Source organism: Eleutherodactylus coqui, chromosome 2 (assembly GCF_035609145.1).
Source record: "Eleutherodactylus coqui strain aEleCoq1 chromosome 2, aEleCoq1.hap1, whole genome shotgun sequence".
Taxonomy (NCBI): Eukaryota; Metazoa; Chordata; class Amphibia; order Anura; family Eleutherodactylidae; genus Eleutherodactylus; species Eleutherodactylus coqui.
The window spans coordinates 189,916,859-189,933,204 of record NC_089838.1 but is presented as its reverse complement, the minus strand read 5'-3'; the positions used below and the strand labels follow the sequence as shown (position 1 = coordinate 189,933,204).

The following is a 16,346-nucleotide window of genomic DNA, read 5'->3' as shown; positions in this document are numbered from 1 at the left end:
CTGCAGAAAATGAATGACGAGCCAAAACCAAACGATTATCGGTCGGTCACGTTTAGGCCAAACAATCATCATCCACTTTTGCTCGTTTGCACAATTTTTGGAATGATAATTGGCCCATCTAAAAGCACCTTTAGCGATGACAACAAAAGTCGGCTTCACGTGGGGTAATCTGCTTTAATAACGTTACTTTTAAAACAGGAACATGATTTTAGCTATTACACCTGCTTTACCAGCGCTGGCCAGTAGGAGCAGCACGCAGTGTCTGACTATCAGCTAGTTAGAGAAGCACTTCTGCCCTATTCAGCCATTCCAGCAACCTGATTGGTTGTTTGGTGAATAACGCCAACCCAAACAACCAATCAGGTTGCTGGAATTGTGAATCAGCCAACCCAAACAACCAACCAGGTTGCTGGAATTGCTGAATAGGGCAGAAGTGTGGGAAAAAATTAATTTGCGACCCAGGACGGTTGCTTTAGCCGCAACCAATGGTGAATTCTAACACAGTTCCATTCGGGACTGCGTTGGAAATTCCACATGCAGCGCTGAATCCGTGTGGATCCGCAACTAACCGTGGGCAGAAGTTTAGCTCGGTGTGCGCAGGACCTTCTGGGAGGGATGAGCATACAGCTATCAGCTCCTATTCTACACGTGATCTGGATCACAGATAGGAAATGCCAACATCAGACATGGCGGCTCCAGCACAGATGACACTGCCTGATCTCGCGAGACCGCCGCCCGCTCTTCCCGGCTTAGTATTGGCGCATGCGCGTTCTGTGCTGTGTGACCTTGCCCGTAGTCACCATGTTGTCCCGTAGCAGCGTCCTTCTCTATCAACCGCAATGGTAAGACTACGAGCCGGGGCTCCATGCAGTGTCCCGGTGGGGCGGGGTGTGCCAGCGGTGTCCGGCAGAGGGGCTTTATTCCGTGCATTCCCGGTGTTGCTGAGAAGGCCGCAGCCGGTCCTTGTACTGCAGGAGGGCTGGCTGCACCCGGATATGTCCTGTGCTGTGTGGTTAGACCAGTATCACCCCATAGTGCCCGGGCTGGGTATTACCCGGTGCAGGGTGGCATGGAGAAGAATGTATGAAGATGGTGTCCTGTAGGGCATCTGGTGGCCTTGAGCCCTGGAATTCCTCTCCATAGGACGTATAGCGCTGTGCCCCCCATATATATCCCTGTATAGCTCTGTGCCCCCCATACATATCCCTGTATAGCTCTGTGCCCCCCATACATATCCCTGTATAGCTCTGTGCCCCCCATACATATCCCTGTATAGCTCTGTGCCCCCCATATATATCCCTGTATAGCTCTGTGCCCCCCATATATATCCCTGTATAGCTCTGTGGCCCCCCATACAGATCCCTGTATAGCTCTGTGGCCCCCCATACAGATCCCTGTATAGCTCTGTGGCCCCCCATACAGATCCCTGTATAGCTCTGTGGCCCCCCATACAGATCCCTGTATAGCTCTGTGGCCCCCCATACAGATCCCTGTATAGCTCTGTGGCCCCCCATACAGATCCCTGTATAGCTCTGTGGCCCCCATACAGATCCCTGTATAGCTCTGTGGCCCCCATACAGATCCCTGTATAGCTCTGTGGCCCCCATACAGATCCCTGTATAGCTCTGTGGCCCCCATACAGATCCCTGTATAGCTCTGTGGCCCCCCTCTGTATGCCAGTAGCCGTGTGCCCATTGTATAATATCTGCTTTGTGTTTTAGGGGTCAAGTCAGGAACATGGCAACCCTGAAAGACAGTGAGTATCTTGGGCAAACGTGGGGCATTTGAAGGATCGGCTATATTAGGGGTTAGATAGCACCGCTATATCACCTTCGGAGTGCTACTGTTCCATTGGTGGTTGTCACCTGTTTCCCCTAGCTGAAGTTGGCCTATAGGGGGCGATGGAGCAGAAGTGCTCCGAAGGTGAAAGCGCAGGGACCCCTTAAATGTTAGCCTGCTGCAGAGAGCAGAAGATGAAGGCCCACAGTTCCCAGGGGCAGAGCCCCCCTGCCCACGGTCAGAGACCCTGCAGACCTCTCCACCTCCGGGCTATCTGCACTGTGTGTGGTCTGCACAGCGCGATATGCTTTCCCACGGATCCATGGCCCATCCGGAGTGTCAGCTGCAGGTGTGCCGCGGATTGGACGGCTTCCATTGACTTGAACGGAAGCTGACCGCGTGAGAACCGCACAAACATGGAGCGTACTGCAATCTGTCTTCTGGACCAAAAGGTCCGCAAAACAAATCTGCATGCTTAAATCTGTTTCCGGATGCCCATGTTTCCCAATGGGAGGCTTGATCCTAAAGGGGTTGTCAAATAGTTTGTTTTAATTCCTGTTCCCCATGCATAATAGCTCCTATAATTGCCTCCCGGATCCCCGTGGCAGTCTGCTGGTATACCATGCGGCTGCTGCAGCCAATCACAGGCCTCAGTCCTCGATGGCTGAAGTCTGTCATCGGCCGCAGCAGCCTGTCAATACATTATAAGGGGGGGACCGACGCTGCGGGGATCCAGGGCAGAAGAGTGTACAATCCTCCTTTTTTCCTCCCCCTCCCGCAAGTTCCTGCTGTGTATTAAAATAATCCTAATTTCTGGTTTGACAACCCATTTCACTCCTTCAGATCTGTGTCAGTATAGGTTGTCCCAAAGTCACCTTCATGTGATAACGGGGTCTGCCCTTGGTGATCTGGTGATCTTGGGATCACCTTGACCTGCCATGACTGAGACTCTGAGAGAAGCCCCTGAAGAGTCCCTGCAGGACGTGCCCTGAGCTGGGAGAAGTATCTAATCGCTAGTTCTTGGAAATGTCTTGCCCTTGCATCTTCAGTTCATTCACACAAGGTGGATTTTGGTGCAGACCTGTACAAAAATACCATTTGGTGAGACTTTGACTCCAATCTGCAGCAGTTTTTACCCTTTCTTATTAACCCCTTAGTGACCGGGCTTTTTTGCTTTTTTTCCATTTTTGTTTTTTCCTACTCCCTTTTAAAAAATCGTAGCTCCTTTATTTCTCCATCGAAGTCGCTGTATGAGGGCTTGTTTTTTGCGGGATGAGTTGTATTTTTCAGTGGCACTATTTATTGTACCATATAATTTACTGAAAAACTTTTAAAAAATTCTTAGCGGAGAGAAATGGAAAAAAAAACGACATTCCACCATCTTTCGGTGCGTCCTGTTTCTACAGCGCACAAACTGCAACAAAAACGACCTGATATTTTTATTCTATGCGTCAGTACGATTACTACGATACCAAACTTATATAGTATTGTTTTTGCTGTAGTACTTGTATTTTTTTTTAAGATATTTAATTTTTTTCAATTATTTTCTGCGGTCATTTTGTGCGCGCAATAACTTTTTTTTATTTTTTCGTTGACGTAGTTGAGCAAGGGCTCATTTTTTGCGGGATGTCCTTTAGTTTCCGATAGTATCAATTTGGAATACGTACGACTTTTTGATCGCTTTTTATTGCGTTTTTTCTGGGAGACAGGGTAACTAAAAAAATGCATTTCTGGCGTTCTTTATTTTTTTTTTCGGACGACGTTCACCGTGCAGAAAAAATAATGCATTACTTTGATAGATCGGACTTTTACGGACGCGGCGATACCAAATATGTATTTTTATTTTATGATTTAGATTTTTTAATAATAGATATGGCAAAAGGGGGATGATTTAAACTTCTATAACTTTTTTTTTTTTTTTTTTACAATTTAAAAAACTTGATTGATCTTTTTTTTTTTTACTTTACTTTGAAGTCCCCCTGGGGGACTTTAACATGCGATGCTTTGATCGCTCCTGCAGTATGACGTAATGCTGTAGCATTACGTCATACTGCTTTTTGACAGGCAGTCTTTCAAGCCACCCTGTGTGGATGGCTTGATAGGCAGTCTGCTAAGGCAGCCCTGGGGCCATTCATTAGGCCCCCGGCTGCCATGACACCTGCACTGCTCCCCCGATCTCACCGCAGGGGGGCCGTGCAGGACCCCCAAACAGCGTTCGGGGGATTTAAATGCCGCTGTCAGAATTGACAGCGGCATTTAAAGGGTTAATAGCCGCGAACGGCCGAGCGCGGCTATTGCCCGCGGGTGTCAGCTGTAATAAACAGCTGACGCCCGCGCGGTATGGAGCGAGATAGCGGCGCTACCTCCCTCCATACACGTCCTGCAGCTGCAGGACGTAAAAACACTATGGCCCGGTCGTTAAGGGGTGACGTCTACTGAGGATTTACATTAAAATCTGCACCAAATTTTTTTTTTGCAGATCCGCTGCAAAATCCAGCAGGTGTGAACGCACCCTAAATGACGTTTCTGACATGTCCAGGATAACCTGTATGGGTCCATCTGTAGGTTCCTGGCATGAAGCCCCTGCCGCATTGGTGCTTGTCTGTACCGGCTATTCAGGGGCGCTGAGTGTAATGTAAAGGGCTGGGGGGGAAAAAGGCAGATTTATTAATACAGTTAGACTGGATAAAACCACCTTGGACAGATGTGCCAAATTTAGCATTGGCATGAATGGCCTTATAAGTCTCCTCACCCCTACTAGGTGGTGTTCCTGACCCACATCATAGGCCTCTCACTAGCCAAGCCAGAAACCTACTGTACACTGATGAGGGGCAAACACCCTGAACCAGCTGTCCGTGTATGAAGTCTGGCTTGGCTTTTAATTTCCAATCATTGTTACAAGGCTTGTATAAAGAGTCGTAAATTGACTTGTAGGAATGCTGCCTTCCAATAGGTGGCGCTGCAGAGGTATTGTTCAATCTCCCTTGTATGCAAACTTATCACAGTGGTGCACTGTATGATACGTGTTGGACAGGTATTTTCTTCCTTCAAACGGACGTTTACACAATTGCGCTATGAACAAGGTAGATTTGTGTGCGTATTGGCGCATTTTACTGTACTTGCGCATGCAGGTTCACATGGATGCTCCCCCACCCCCGCCATGATTTAGAAGGTTATTTAGCCTAATGAGGTCCAGATGTGTGTTTTGTTTATTCCACGGAGTTGCGTACATATTGAGCGCACATTTGCGCAACCTCCATAGACTTCTATGGGGATCTTTGTGCACAAAAATGTGTTCTTTTTCTCACGTGCAAAATAGGAAACTGAGAACAAACTCATTGAAACCAATGGGTTCTATTTTCTGTATTGTGTGTGCACAAATCTGTCTTGTCTGAAGAAGCCCTTTCTGTGTCGCTTCTTGTCTGGCCTACTGTATGCCACAATAATGGTAAATGCCAATGATAAGTGTGGCGCATTTTATGACTTAGCCATGCCCACTTTTGTGGCCACTTTTCCAAAACGGTCTAGTAAGGTATAAAAAGTATCTCAAACACATAAATGGCATGTACCCCAAATTTAAGGCAGAATTCTAGTGCCTTTGTACCTAATAAATCCCGGATATGGGGTGTGACATAAAGCCTATAGCGCCTTCTTTCTGGGACTCTAAGGGCTAATATCCAGTGTTTTTCTTTTCACTGTGTGTTGCACAGATGCGTGATACGCAGCGGATGTAGCAATGGAGTGTCATTCCCCCGTGCACACCAGCTTGTGGACACTGCGTCTACATACGGCAGAAAAAATAAATCGCAGCGCGCACTATTTCTCTGCATATGATACGGAGCCCTTTGGAACGCTGCCGCTATGCAGGCCTTGCGAGAGGGCAGCGCTTCGAAACGCATCTCCACTGAACAGAGCGGGAATTTGGAGGAGAAAAAAAATCACGCTGCGGTCAGATTACCGGACATGCGCAGTGCATACTTGGCCCATGTGCGGTCTCTGCCGGCAGAGCGAAAGGGCTGTGTATGTGGGAGACCCGCACGGTTTTTCGCATACACCCGTGGACATCAGCCCTAATTTGGCAGACCCCTGTTGCTATCTGTATCCCTTTCCTTTTTACTGTGACGAGAATGCGACTGGTATGTTCCTTAGTTTCACACTATAAATACATATGCAACATTTTTTAATTAAGGCTCCTTACTCATTGTAGGGATCTGTTCACACGCACATCGTGGCCTCCATTCCTAACAGAAGCCATGATTCCATGGCATCACATGGACCACGTTGATTGTTAATGTGCTCCGTTGGGATTTGGGCAGCAATAATTTTGATGTTGTGTTATTCCTGTTTGTTAAAGGGGTCTTTCAGGCCTTTACAGCTGATGACCTATCCTCTGGATAGGTGATCATGAGTTGATTGACAGGGATCAGCTGATCGGCCCATTGGCAGTGCAGCGGGGCAGGATGGGAGCGCTGCACTTTTATTACACTTCCCGCTCCTCATTATAACCCCTGACTGGGTGTCCTTGAACTGTGGCGGTGGCGGCCTTAGGTAGCGCTATTGACTTTGGCATTGCCAGTGATGTAACTAAACTGTTGTACTCCAGTTACCAGGAGACTGAAGTCCATCAAGAATATCCAGAAGATTACCAAATCCATGAAGATGGTGGCAGCGGCTAAGTACTCCAAAGCTGAGAGAGAGCTGAAGCCAGCTAGGGTATACGGGACCGGAGCTCTGGGTAAGTATATATTAGTTGCATGAATTGCTGTTCCTCTATGTAATGGTAGAACTGATGACTCCCAAAGTTAGAACCTGGGATTTCAGCATTGTGACATGTAAGTTTTTATATGCTGTAGACTAAAATATCTTTTTTTTTTTTTTTTTTTTTTGTGTCATTTAGCATTGTATGAAAAAGCTGACATTAAGGCTCCCGAAGACAAGAAGAAACATCTGATCATTGGCGTGTCCTCTGATCGAGGCCTGTGTGGTGCTATTCATACCTCCGTGGCAAAAGCCATTAAACTCGAAATTTCTACACTTGCAGCCGGTGGAAAGGAGGTTATGGTGATTGGAGTTGGGGACAAGCTGAGAGGCTTACTGCATAGGTTTGTGTGACTGTTGTAGGGCACTAGTGTACTGAGCAATGAAAAGGCACGTCTAGAAAACAGAACACCTCACCAACACGTAAAGCGGGCAGCGGTTTACATCTATTTGTTGTGCTGCGGTGTTCAACACTACTGAAAATGAAGCCATAAATCCATATCCAACGCTTGAGATAAATTAATGTAGCAGCCATAATGTGTAGTTCTAATATGGCACTATAAAACATGGCGGGCTAGTGTGAAGTTAAAGGGGCTCTCCGACAGCCTGTCGCAGACCCATCCTCCATGCTGGGTCGGTGACAGACTGCAGTCAGCCTGTTTACGGGACGGCACTCGCTGCTGCACCTTAGTGGTTGACCACACTGACTTCTTTCATTGCCAAAAATGGTAACTGTGACATATGCAGATGGAATGTGAAAATGTGGCCTTGGGCTACAACGGGGTCCAGAATTGAGGCCATGTGTCCTCCGATGCTACTGAGATCTAGTTGTGGCTCTTTGGTACAGTACAATGCAGGTGACAACCCCATGGAAGAACACCTGCTTGACTTCCAGATCTACGGCATACCATCCTGGCTTTGTCACAGATATTACACATTGTGGTGCAGTAAGGCAAATCTGTATTAAAATCCACAGGACAAGCTGCGGAAAGTACAAATGCAAATTTTGTCCTGCATTTTAACCCCTTAGTGACCGCCCTATAGTGTTTTTACGATATGTAGCTGCAGGACGTGTATGGATGGAGTTTCGCGCGGGTGTCGGCTGTTTCTTACAGCTGACATCCGGCAGCAACAACCCTGACAAGCCGCGCGGCCGATAGGGGCTATTAACCCTTTAAATGCCGCCGTGAGAATGGACAGCGGCATTTATATCCCCTGAATGCTGCCCCCTCCTCCCTCTGGGGTGGCTTGATAGACTGCCTGTCAGATCGCAGTATGATGTAAAGCTATAGTATTACAATCATACTGCAGGAGCGATCAAAGCATCGCATGTTGTGGTCCCCTAGGGGGCTAAAAGAAAATGTAAAAATAAGAACAATAAAGTATTAAAAGTTAAAACCCAAAAAACTTTTGTCTCATTTATAATAAAACAAAAATACGTATTTGGTATCTCTGCATCCGTAAAAGTCCGATCTATCAAAGTAACACATTATTTACCCCACTCGGTGAACGTCGTCCAAAATAAAAAACAAACGCCAGAAATGTTTTGGTTTTTATTTGGTCACCCTGCCTCCAAGAACAAATGTAATAAAAAGCAACTAAAAAGTCATATGTATTCAAAAATAGTACCAAGGGAAACTACAGGATGTCCCGCACAAAATGAGCCCTGGCATAACTATGTTGACGGAAAAATAAAGTAATACAGCAAAAATAAACTACATAAGCTTGGTATCGTAGTAATCGTACTGACCCATAGAATAAAGTTATCATGTCATTTTTGTTGCAGTTTGTGCGCCGTAGAAACAAGACGCATTTAAAGATGGCAGAATGTCACTTTTTTCCCCCCCATTTTTGTCCACTTAGAATTTAAGTACATCATATGGTACGTTAAATAGTACCATTGAAAAATACAACTCGCGCCGCAAAAAACAAGCCCTCATGCAGCGACATCGATGGATAAATAAAGGAGTTACGATTTATTTATTTTTTTAAGTGGGTAGGAAGAAACAAAAAAGCTCTGTCACTAAGAGGTTAATCTCGCCACAGCAGATAAAATTTGGCTCTGTGGGCACCTGGCCTCAGACAGTAATTCTCTTGATACTGACTTCACACAGTGTTTACCCACTTTTTTAGCGCTTTTTGTTTTTCCTGGCTTTTTTTTTTTGGTCCACAAATATACTATGGCCAAATGTTACAGGAAAATCGGGCTTTTGGCATTTTATCAAAAAACTGCACGCTCTTGGTATGTCGTGTTGTCTGGCATTTTCCCATAGGCTTCTGTAGAAAACTTCCAAAATACTTGGACAAAATAAAACACTGCCATTAAAAATGCAGAATAAGCCCTTAGTGCATCAGCTTAGTGGCCACAGGGAAGCCATTGCTATAGATATTCTCCGGCAGACACACAAGTGCTTATTGGGCAGGATAGTTGGCAAGGCAGCCGTGTGATACCCAGGGAGTATTATACGAGACTACAGCCTCTACACTAGACATGCTTGGCAAGGGTCCTGCTCAGTGTGACATCGGACTGTAAAATATGCTGGGACAGCCCCCATTGAAGCTCTGAGTGGGTCACTCTTAAGACCGATTTGACACAGGCATATGCACAATTGTTCATGCCTCAGCGCAGCGTATTTGCGCTATGAGCAATGCTTTTTTTGCACACATATTGGCATATCCTAGTATACTCCTTGCACCTGCAGGATGCAAAAAAGAGGTGAAATCAATGGGCTCTATTCTCAGTATTGCAAATCCGCCCTCAGTCTGAAGGGAGGGGCTCTAATAATATAGGGTTATTAAGGAATTGCTCTACCTGGTGAAACTATTAATATTTAAATAGCGGTTAAAAATGTTAAATTCATACTTTTCTCTTAACGGGAAAGTATCTACATTTTTAAAAAAAAAATTTAAAACCAGATAGTGAAACCTTATTCCACTCTTCTAATCCCGTTTTTGCTTTTTAATTTTTATTATTTTTTCTTTAATTCTATTGTCTGTACATGGCTATGGGGGCAGCCATCTTGCCTGAGCTGCAGTTATCAGCGCATGGAGATGCTTTACCGCAGAACTCATGGGCCATTCACACAATGGACAGGAGGGAACCAATTGACTTCTATAAGAAAGTATTCTAAGCATGCTCTGTAACCTGTGTAAAGGTCATTGTACAGAGAGGTGGATGAGGTGAGCTGTAACCATCATCTGTTGTGAATGATGAATCCTGTGTCACCTGTGAGGAGATGACTGCTGAAAAGTTTTCTCTTCAGAAAAAAAAAGAATCAGACTATTACTAGACTTAGTGGTCAGTGTGAAAACGGTAGGATTTTAATTATTTTTAAAAATGAATTTCTAAGAAAATCAAAGAAATCGGCGTACCTTGCTGTTTACATCAGGGCAAATAAACCTAGATAAAGCCTATCTTGCCTCAAAGAAAATTTTAAGATTTTTACAAAAATGTTCTGGATTGAGACATTAAAAATTTAAAAAAAAACTACTTTCAAAATTTTTTTTAACCTAAAAATCTGATTTGTAGAGTAGTTTGTTTTCTGATCACTCATTCCTTTTAACCCTTTCCAATCCATTTTGAAACTTGATTTTCCTAGGCGGCTTACTCTTTGTCTCCTGTTATATAACGGTGCTATCTGCTGGCTAAAGCCAGTACTGCATGAGGTGACACGTTGGATAGGCTCCGACAGCAGAGAGGCTGGCAATATACAGTAAGAGAACCCAGACGGGCGTCCAACATCGGAGCTGTACAGCCTTAAATCATAATGTCTTTAGAGGTCAGACAGTGGATTGGAAAGGGTTAAAGGATGCCTGCACTTTTGCTTCAGAGCACTTCTGCTCCGTTAGCCCTTTCCGGCTCCTTCCAGCAGCTGCAGACGGGCTGAAGGCTATGCTAAAGATTACATGCTGTACGTTAAATGGGCTCCATTAAAGTGTTGTAATGGCTGTTGTCTTTACTTGTTGTAGGACTCACGGTAGTCACCTCCTTCTGACCTTCAAGGAAGTTGGCAGGAAGCCTCCTACTTTTGGGGATGCATCTCTGATTGCTTCGGAGCTGCTGAACTCGGGCTATGAGTTTGACCTAGGCTCTGTGGTGTTCAATAGATTCAGGTACAGAGGCTATAGACTGAGATCTGCTGTGCTTCATGGGCTCATACTGATCGCTTGTGTTCTTGTAGGTCTGTGATCTCTTACAAGACTGACGAAAAGCCATTTTTTTCTATGGACACTGTTGCAAACTCTGGTAAGTCGTTTTTCTTCTTTTGTGTGGGGCTATGGGTACCAACTCAAATAATAAAACTTGAGGCATGCTGTTTACCAAACTGGTGGATGGCGTAAAATTCTAAAAGAAGCATTACACAGCTTTTAGGTCTGCCGTTGGTATTTGTTTACTGTGCTGCAATGATGTCGCATCTGTCAACATGATGAAGTTGTTGCAGCGCAATAAACAAAGACCAGCGGTGAGTATCAGAGCCACATTGCTGGACAGAGGGGGAGTTTAAAGGGGTTATCTGCCCTCCTTTCCACTGATAATCTATTCCTTGGATAGGTCATTAATAGTTGGATGGGGATCTGCTGCTTGGGAACCCCATCCATCAGCTGATTTTTCGGCCCCCTGTCTAGTGCAGTAAGGTGGATGCCGCCATCAGCGGTCAGTACAAGAAGTGCAGGCGCTGGCTTCATTGCTATTTCCTTCCCAGTCTGCTGATGACAAAGGGCTAGACAATCAGCTGATGAATGGGCGTCCTGAATTGTGGACCCCTGTCCATCAACTACTGATGCCGTGTCCAAAGGAAAGGTCATCAGTAGAAAAGAGGGCGGGCAGCACCTTTAACTGAAACGACATTTGGTGCTTCAATTTCCTAAGCTTTAGGACTCTTTCACATGGGCGACAGCGATATCGCTGCGAAAATGTGTTGCTACAAAGTCACGTGAAATATAAGCCCTCCCCCGAAAATAAACTTTTATCGGTATTAAAAAAATGAATGTCAATCATAATACATCACCTAACAGCCACTGTCCTCTCTGCCACACTTCTCCTGAAGCCTTGGCACTAGTCTTTAGTCTTCTGCCCGTGCTTCCTAGATTGGAGATTCAAAAACCACGCCCCCAGTAAGCGCTGTTTGGTGATGTAGTATTTTTCTTTTTTTTTTAATGCAGATAGGGCTTAGTTTAGGGGAAACAATGGGACTTGCTACTGTAAAAGTTACACTGCAAGAAAACCGCATTTTCAGGCGATGTGATGCAACAGAAAGAAAAGCTCCATAGGGAAACATGGGCTACAAAACATCGCAGATCACAGCAATATTTAGCATCCCGTGATTTTATTTATTTTTTTCTCTCTCGCAATGTAGCAGCTTACAAAACATTGCTAATGTGAAGCAACTCATTGAAAATCATAGGCTTCACATACATGCAATTTTTTATCACTGTCACATTGCAGGAAAATTGAGCGTTGTTTTTTTTTTTGTGTCCCCCATGTGAAACCAGCCTTAAGATAACCTTTTGTTACATATTCCCTCCTTCTGCACAAGAATAAACCAGAATAATTCTTGCTCCTGTTATGGCAGATTTGAGCTGACTGTTTTTATAGACAGTTGAATATGAATGACCACCATGTAATATTACTGCTGAAGGGTAAGTGCGTGGCTGGAGGCGGCTGAAATTGGTCACATTCTGAAAGAGTTTGTTTTTGACGGAGATGGCAATGTTTTTAACTTTCTATGATTATTTTCAGTTTATTTACTTATGTATTACACAGATGTGACTTTTTATATTTTATTTTTCTCTTTCCTCTAGAGAGCATCACTATCTATGATGACATTGATGCAGATGTGCTGAGAAATTACCAGGAGTTCACTCTAGCGAATATCATCTACTTGACATTGAAAGAGTCCACCACCAGTGAGCAGAGCGCCAGAATGACTGCTATGGACAACGCTAGCAAGAATGCTTGTAAGTCATCGGCTTTTTACATTATGGGAAGATAAACTGCAGAGCTGAAAAAAATTGGTGTGGTTTATGTCCCACTTATGAGTATGGATGGTGTGTGTTAGTGCCGAGGATGTAACCTGCTTTTACCACATTGTTTCCATGCACATTTTTCAGTTGCTTAAGAAATCACATAGGCGTATGCTGTCTGCGTATTATGCAGTGCGTAGCAAGTACACAACATGCACATTCACTGTGTATTTTATGCGCCCGTAGACTAGATTGACGCATATTACGCACGAAAATAAAACATGCTGCGCTTTTCACATGCTTAAAAAAAAAAAGCGCTGTGCATGGCCCAATATAAATCAGTGGACTTTTAGCACTGCGTATTGCATACGCAAAAAATACATGCGCAATACACAGCCTGAATACACTCTAGTGACTGGAGCCCTAAAGCAAGTTGTTTTTTTTTTCCATCTTTCTGTAGCTGAGATAATTGACAAATTGACATTGACTTTCAACCGTACCCGTCAAGCCGTCATCACCAAGGAACTTATTGAGATCATCTCCGGTGCTGCCGCTCTGTAAGTATATGATGCGAATTTCCAAAAGACCGATTCATTGCCTGACATTTAAAGGGGTTCTGTCATTAGAAAACACAAATTCTATACTCACCTATTCCTCCCCCGTCAGTCTTCTTGCCGTATCTTCTCCTGGCTTCTCCAGTCCCCCGAGTCACGTCACCGCAAGCCGGACGATTCTTCTTCCTGTGACGAAGCGTCCGTTTTCTGCAGTCTCCTTTTTGCAAGTCAGTGTAGGTTACGTCACTAGTGACGTAGAGTTGATAGTCTAGCAGGAAGTGCCGAGCTACTGCAGAGACTGTACATGCGCACTCTCTCTCTGCAATAGTATATGAACTCTCGCGCCGAGACAGAGTGCATGCGCAGTCTTGGCCATCGATCGGCATTCCTTCCTAGGCAGTAAACGTTACGTCACTTATGACGTAACATGAACTGACCTGCAGGAAGAAGAAAGAACTCTCCGTAACATAACAAGAAGAGGATTCGGATGGCTTGTGGTGAGGTGACTTGGGGGAATTGGAGAAGATAGGTGAGTAGAAGATGCGGTCAGAAGACTGACGGGGGAGGAATAGGTGAGTATTGTTTGTTTTTTCTAAATGACAAAACTGCTTTTGAAGAGGGGTGAGGGGGGAGTTTTTATAATATTTGGTACAAGGCTTAGATTTCCCACAATGATAGCTTGTGTTGCATGATGCGTTTTATTATTAGCGTGTAGTAGAGTGTACGTAGATTGTAGGCTTTTAGCATTTGTTTGCACCTTTTGTAGGTTTGTAGTGAGTGGCTGAATGAATGCTGTAGTCTGCATCTCACTAACCAGAACAGCTTACTTCCATCGTTTTTTGATTTTTGCATGGTGTGGCTTAACTTGCATGTTTTGTTTCTAACGCTCTTACCAGGCAGTGAAATGCATGCAGCATAAAACGTTTGTCAGGTAATGTTATCATAATATGGAGTAAATTCCAGTGGATTAATGAAAGGGGTTATCCAGGAAAGCAAAACTTTTTGAAAGCAGGGTCAGTGCTGTAAAAGACCACCTACCTATTGGTGGGGTTATCACTGGCTTTCTACATCCAGAAATGGGTAAGAGTGGAGGACTGGACACCAGCAGAATGGGAGCAGCAGGGGACTTGGGTGAGATATGTTGGCTTTTAGGTTTTTACAAAACCCAGTTCTGCTTTCAAAAATGTTTGCTTCTCCAGATAACCCCTTTAACACCAACATAAGAGTGGGGGTGGGATTGGGGGGGGGGGGGGGGGAATCATTCATTCTGTTCTTTATTACTTTAAAGGTAATCTGTCTCCTACTTTTAGCCCTACAAGCTAAACTTATGGGATAAAAGTGGGTCCCCCGCTGAGTCCGGGGTTGTAAATGTTATGCTTATTTTCCCTGTTCCCCGGGATGTCAGCTTTGGAAGTAATTTGAGTGCTGCTGTTAAGCAGTCCGGGTGTTTTAATTTTATAATGGGTGGATTACCTAGGGGCGTCACTCAATGCACTGAGCGGCGGCTCCCAGCGCGGACACTGGGAGAACAAAGGGAAAGGTAAGTATAACACTTAAATTCCTGGATTCAGCAGGTCACCTGCTTTTAGTCAATAAGTTTAGCTTATAGGGATAAATGTAGGTGACAGTCTCTCTAAAAAAAAAAGAAAAAAATAAGTCTCCAGAGAAAAACCTTTGCGATGGAAAGGTTTGAGTATGCGTTTCCTGTTTTCCTTTGGTTGCAATTCTTGCCCATTTGTTACAGTAGTGCATGTTTTGAGGAGACGTGTGTGTGTGTGTGTGTGTGTGTGTGTGTGTGTGTGTGTGTGTGTGTGTGTATTGCATCACCTGCTCCATTCCCGGTTTGATACTGAAAAAAGGCATAACATTTCTGTGAACTGTTGTAAAGGTTTGGTAAATTACACTTAAGTTTTTTTAATTAGTTTTTTTTTTTTTTTATCGCCACTTAAAAATGTTAACATTTTTTCATTACAATATATGGTACCATTAAGAAATAAAACGTTTTGAACTTGGGAACAAAAAACACAAAATGATGAATCTTGGGTCTTGAAGGGGTAAAATCATCACCCTCATGTACTGTATTGTGAATTGCCACACGTGAATTGCTGCTGAAAATCTATGGCAAAATCCATTGTCTTGGTGTGGATCTATAGCAGAATTCGCCTTTTCAATTGAAAAGGCAAAATGTGTTGTCGATGTGTTCCAAAGTCCGCTGTGTGTGAATGCGCCATTATAAGACGACATTCACATGGTAGTATTTTGCATCAGTATGTGTAAGCTAAGACCTAGTGGAAAGCTTTCCATTATAGCTTTCTCCTAACGGAGGTGTTCTGCCACGGGAATTCCCCTTTCCTCCTTTTCTTAACGCATGTGTGAAATCACCCTTAGGGCAGTTTTACACGAACAGATTCCTATTGCAGAATCTGCAGTTGGCGTCTACAGCAAATCGCATGCACTGAAAGGTATGTAAAATCGCTTTTTCCTCCACATTTATGGAAACGAATTGTGTATTCCACGAGCGGAAGAAAAATCGCAGCATGCTCTATTTTGCTGTGGACGACCTCCATTTATTGGAGGCCGTCTGACCCGCAGCCCCTCCGCAGTTGACATTGCGGATCGGCTGTGGGCACCCACGTCATCACCAAGCAATAGTGCAGGAAATACAAACATGAATAAGGAAAAAAAAAATCTGTACTGCAGATGACCGATGGGGGGTGTCTGCGGTCATTTGGAATACAGAGTTTGCAGGTACGCGGGATCGCAGGCTGATTCTGCTGTGGGTTCCAGCATGCGGGATCCAGCTCTCCCGTGTGCTGCCGGCCTTATTCTGCTGAAGAATATAATTCAGACTTAACTAAATCTTCCTTTTTCTCTTTCAGCTAATGTACCACCAGCTTGCCGCTTGTCCGGATCTCAAGGGATTGGTTTATTTGTGAAGAAAATCCATATTTGTAAATTATATTACAATAAACTGCTTACGTGGAATTATTGTATTGCCGTTCAGCAATTGTTTTATTTCATCCAGCGCTATCTTGCCATTTGTTATAGCATAAAACATTTGACATATATTCACACAGGCTGAAGTCATACATGCATTTTTGGTGTGCCTTTTTAAAGTTAAAGGGGTTGTCCCGCGAAAGCAAGTGGGGTTATACACTTCTGTATGGCCATATAAATGCACTTTGTAATATACATCGTGCATTAAATATTGGCCATACAGAAGTTATATACTTACCCCCCCCCCCCCCCCCCCCCCCCCGGTGTTGGCGTCCCCGTCTCCATGGCGCAGTC

The 16,346-nt window shown here is 44.4% G+C and overlaps 1 protein-coding gene across 2 annotated transcripts; it reads left to right on the top strand.

Annotated features, from left to right (window-relative positions):
* The first annotated feature begins 725 nt into the window (after positions 1–725).
* On the top strand, positions 726–16,040 carry ATP5F1C (ATP synthase F1 subunit gamma). Of its 2 annotated transcripts, XM_066592092.1 has the most exons (9): positions 726–842; positions 1,722–1,756; positions 6,383–6,514; positions 6,677–6,881; positions 10,507–10,650; positions 10,719–10,783; positions 12,340–12,495; positions 12,962–13,058; positions 15,935–16,040. In XM_066592092.1, exons 1-9 carry the CDS (start codon positions 763–765, stop codon positions 15,936–15,938), a joined length of 918 nt encoding a protein of 305 aa, XP_066448189.1. In that variant the 5' UTR covers positions 726–762; the 3' UTR covers positions 15,939–16,040. The 2 variants fall into 2 exon arrangements, with proteins under 2 accessions (XP_066448189.1, XP_066448190.1); XM_066592093.1 differs by lacking the exon at positions 15,935–16,040 and having other exon boundaries at positions 12,962–13,062.
* The last annotated feature ends 306 nt before the right edge of the window (positions 16,041–16,346 follow it).

Bases quoted from the DNA above. Each gene is read 5' to 3' on its own strand.
- ATP5F1C (XM_066592092.1), top strand. From the start codon at position 763: ATGCGCGTTCTGTGCTGTGTGACCTTGCCCGTAGTCACCATGTTGTCC. The intron at 1,757-6,382 runs GTGAGTATCTTG...GTTGTACTCCAG, and splicing joins CATGGCAACCCTGAAAGACA to TTACCAGGAGACTGAAGTCC. The intron at 6,882-10,506 runs GTTTGTGTGACT...TACTTGTTGTAG, and splicing joins CTGAGAGGCTTACTGCATAG to GACTCACGGTAGTCACCTCC.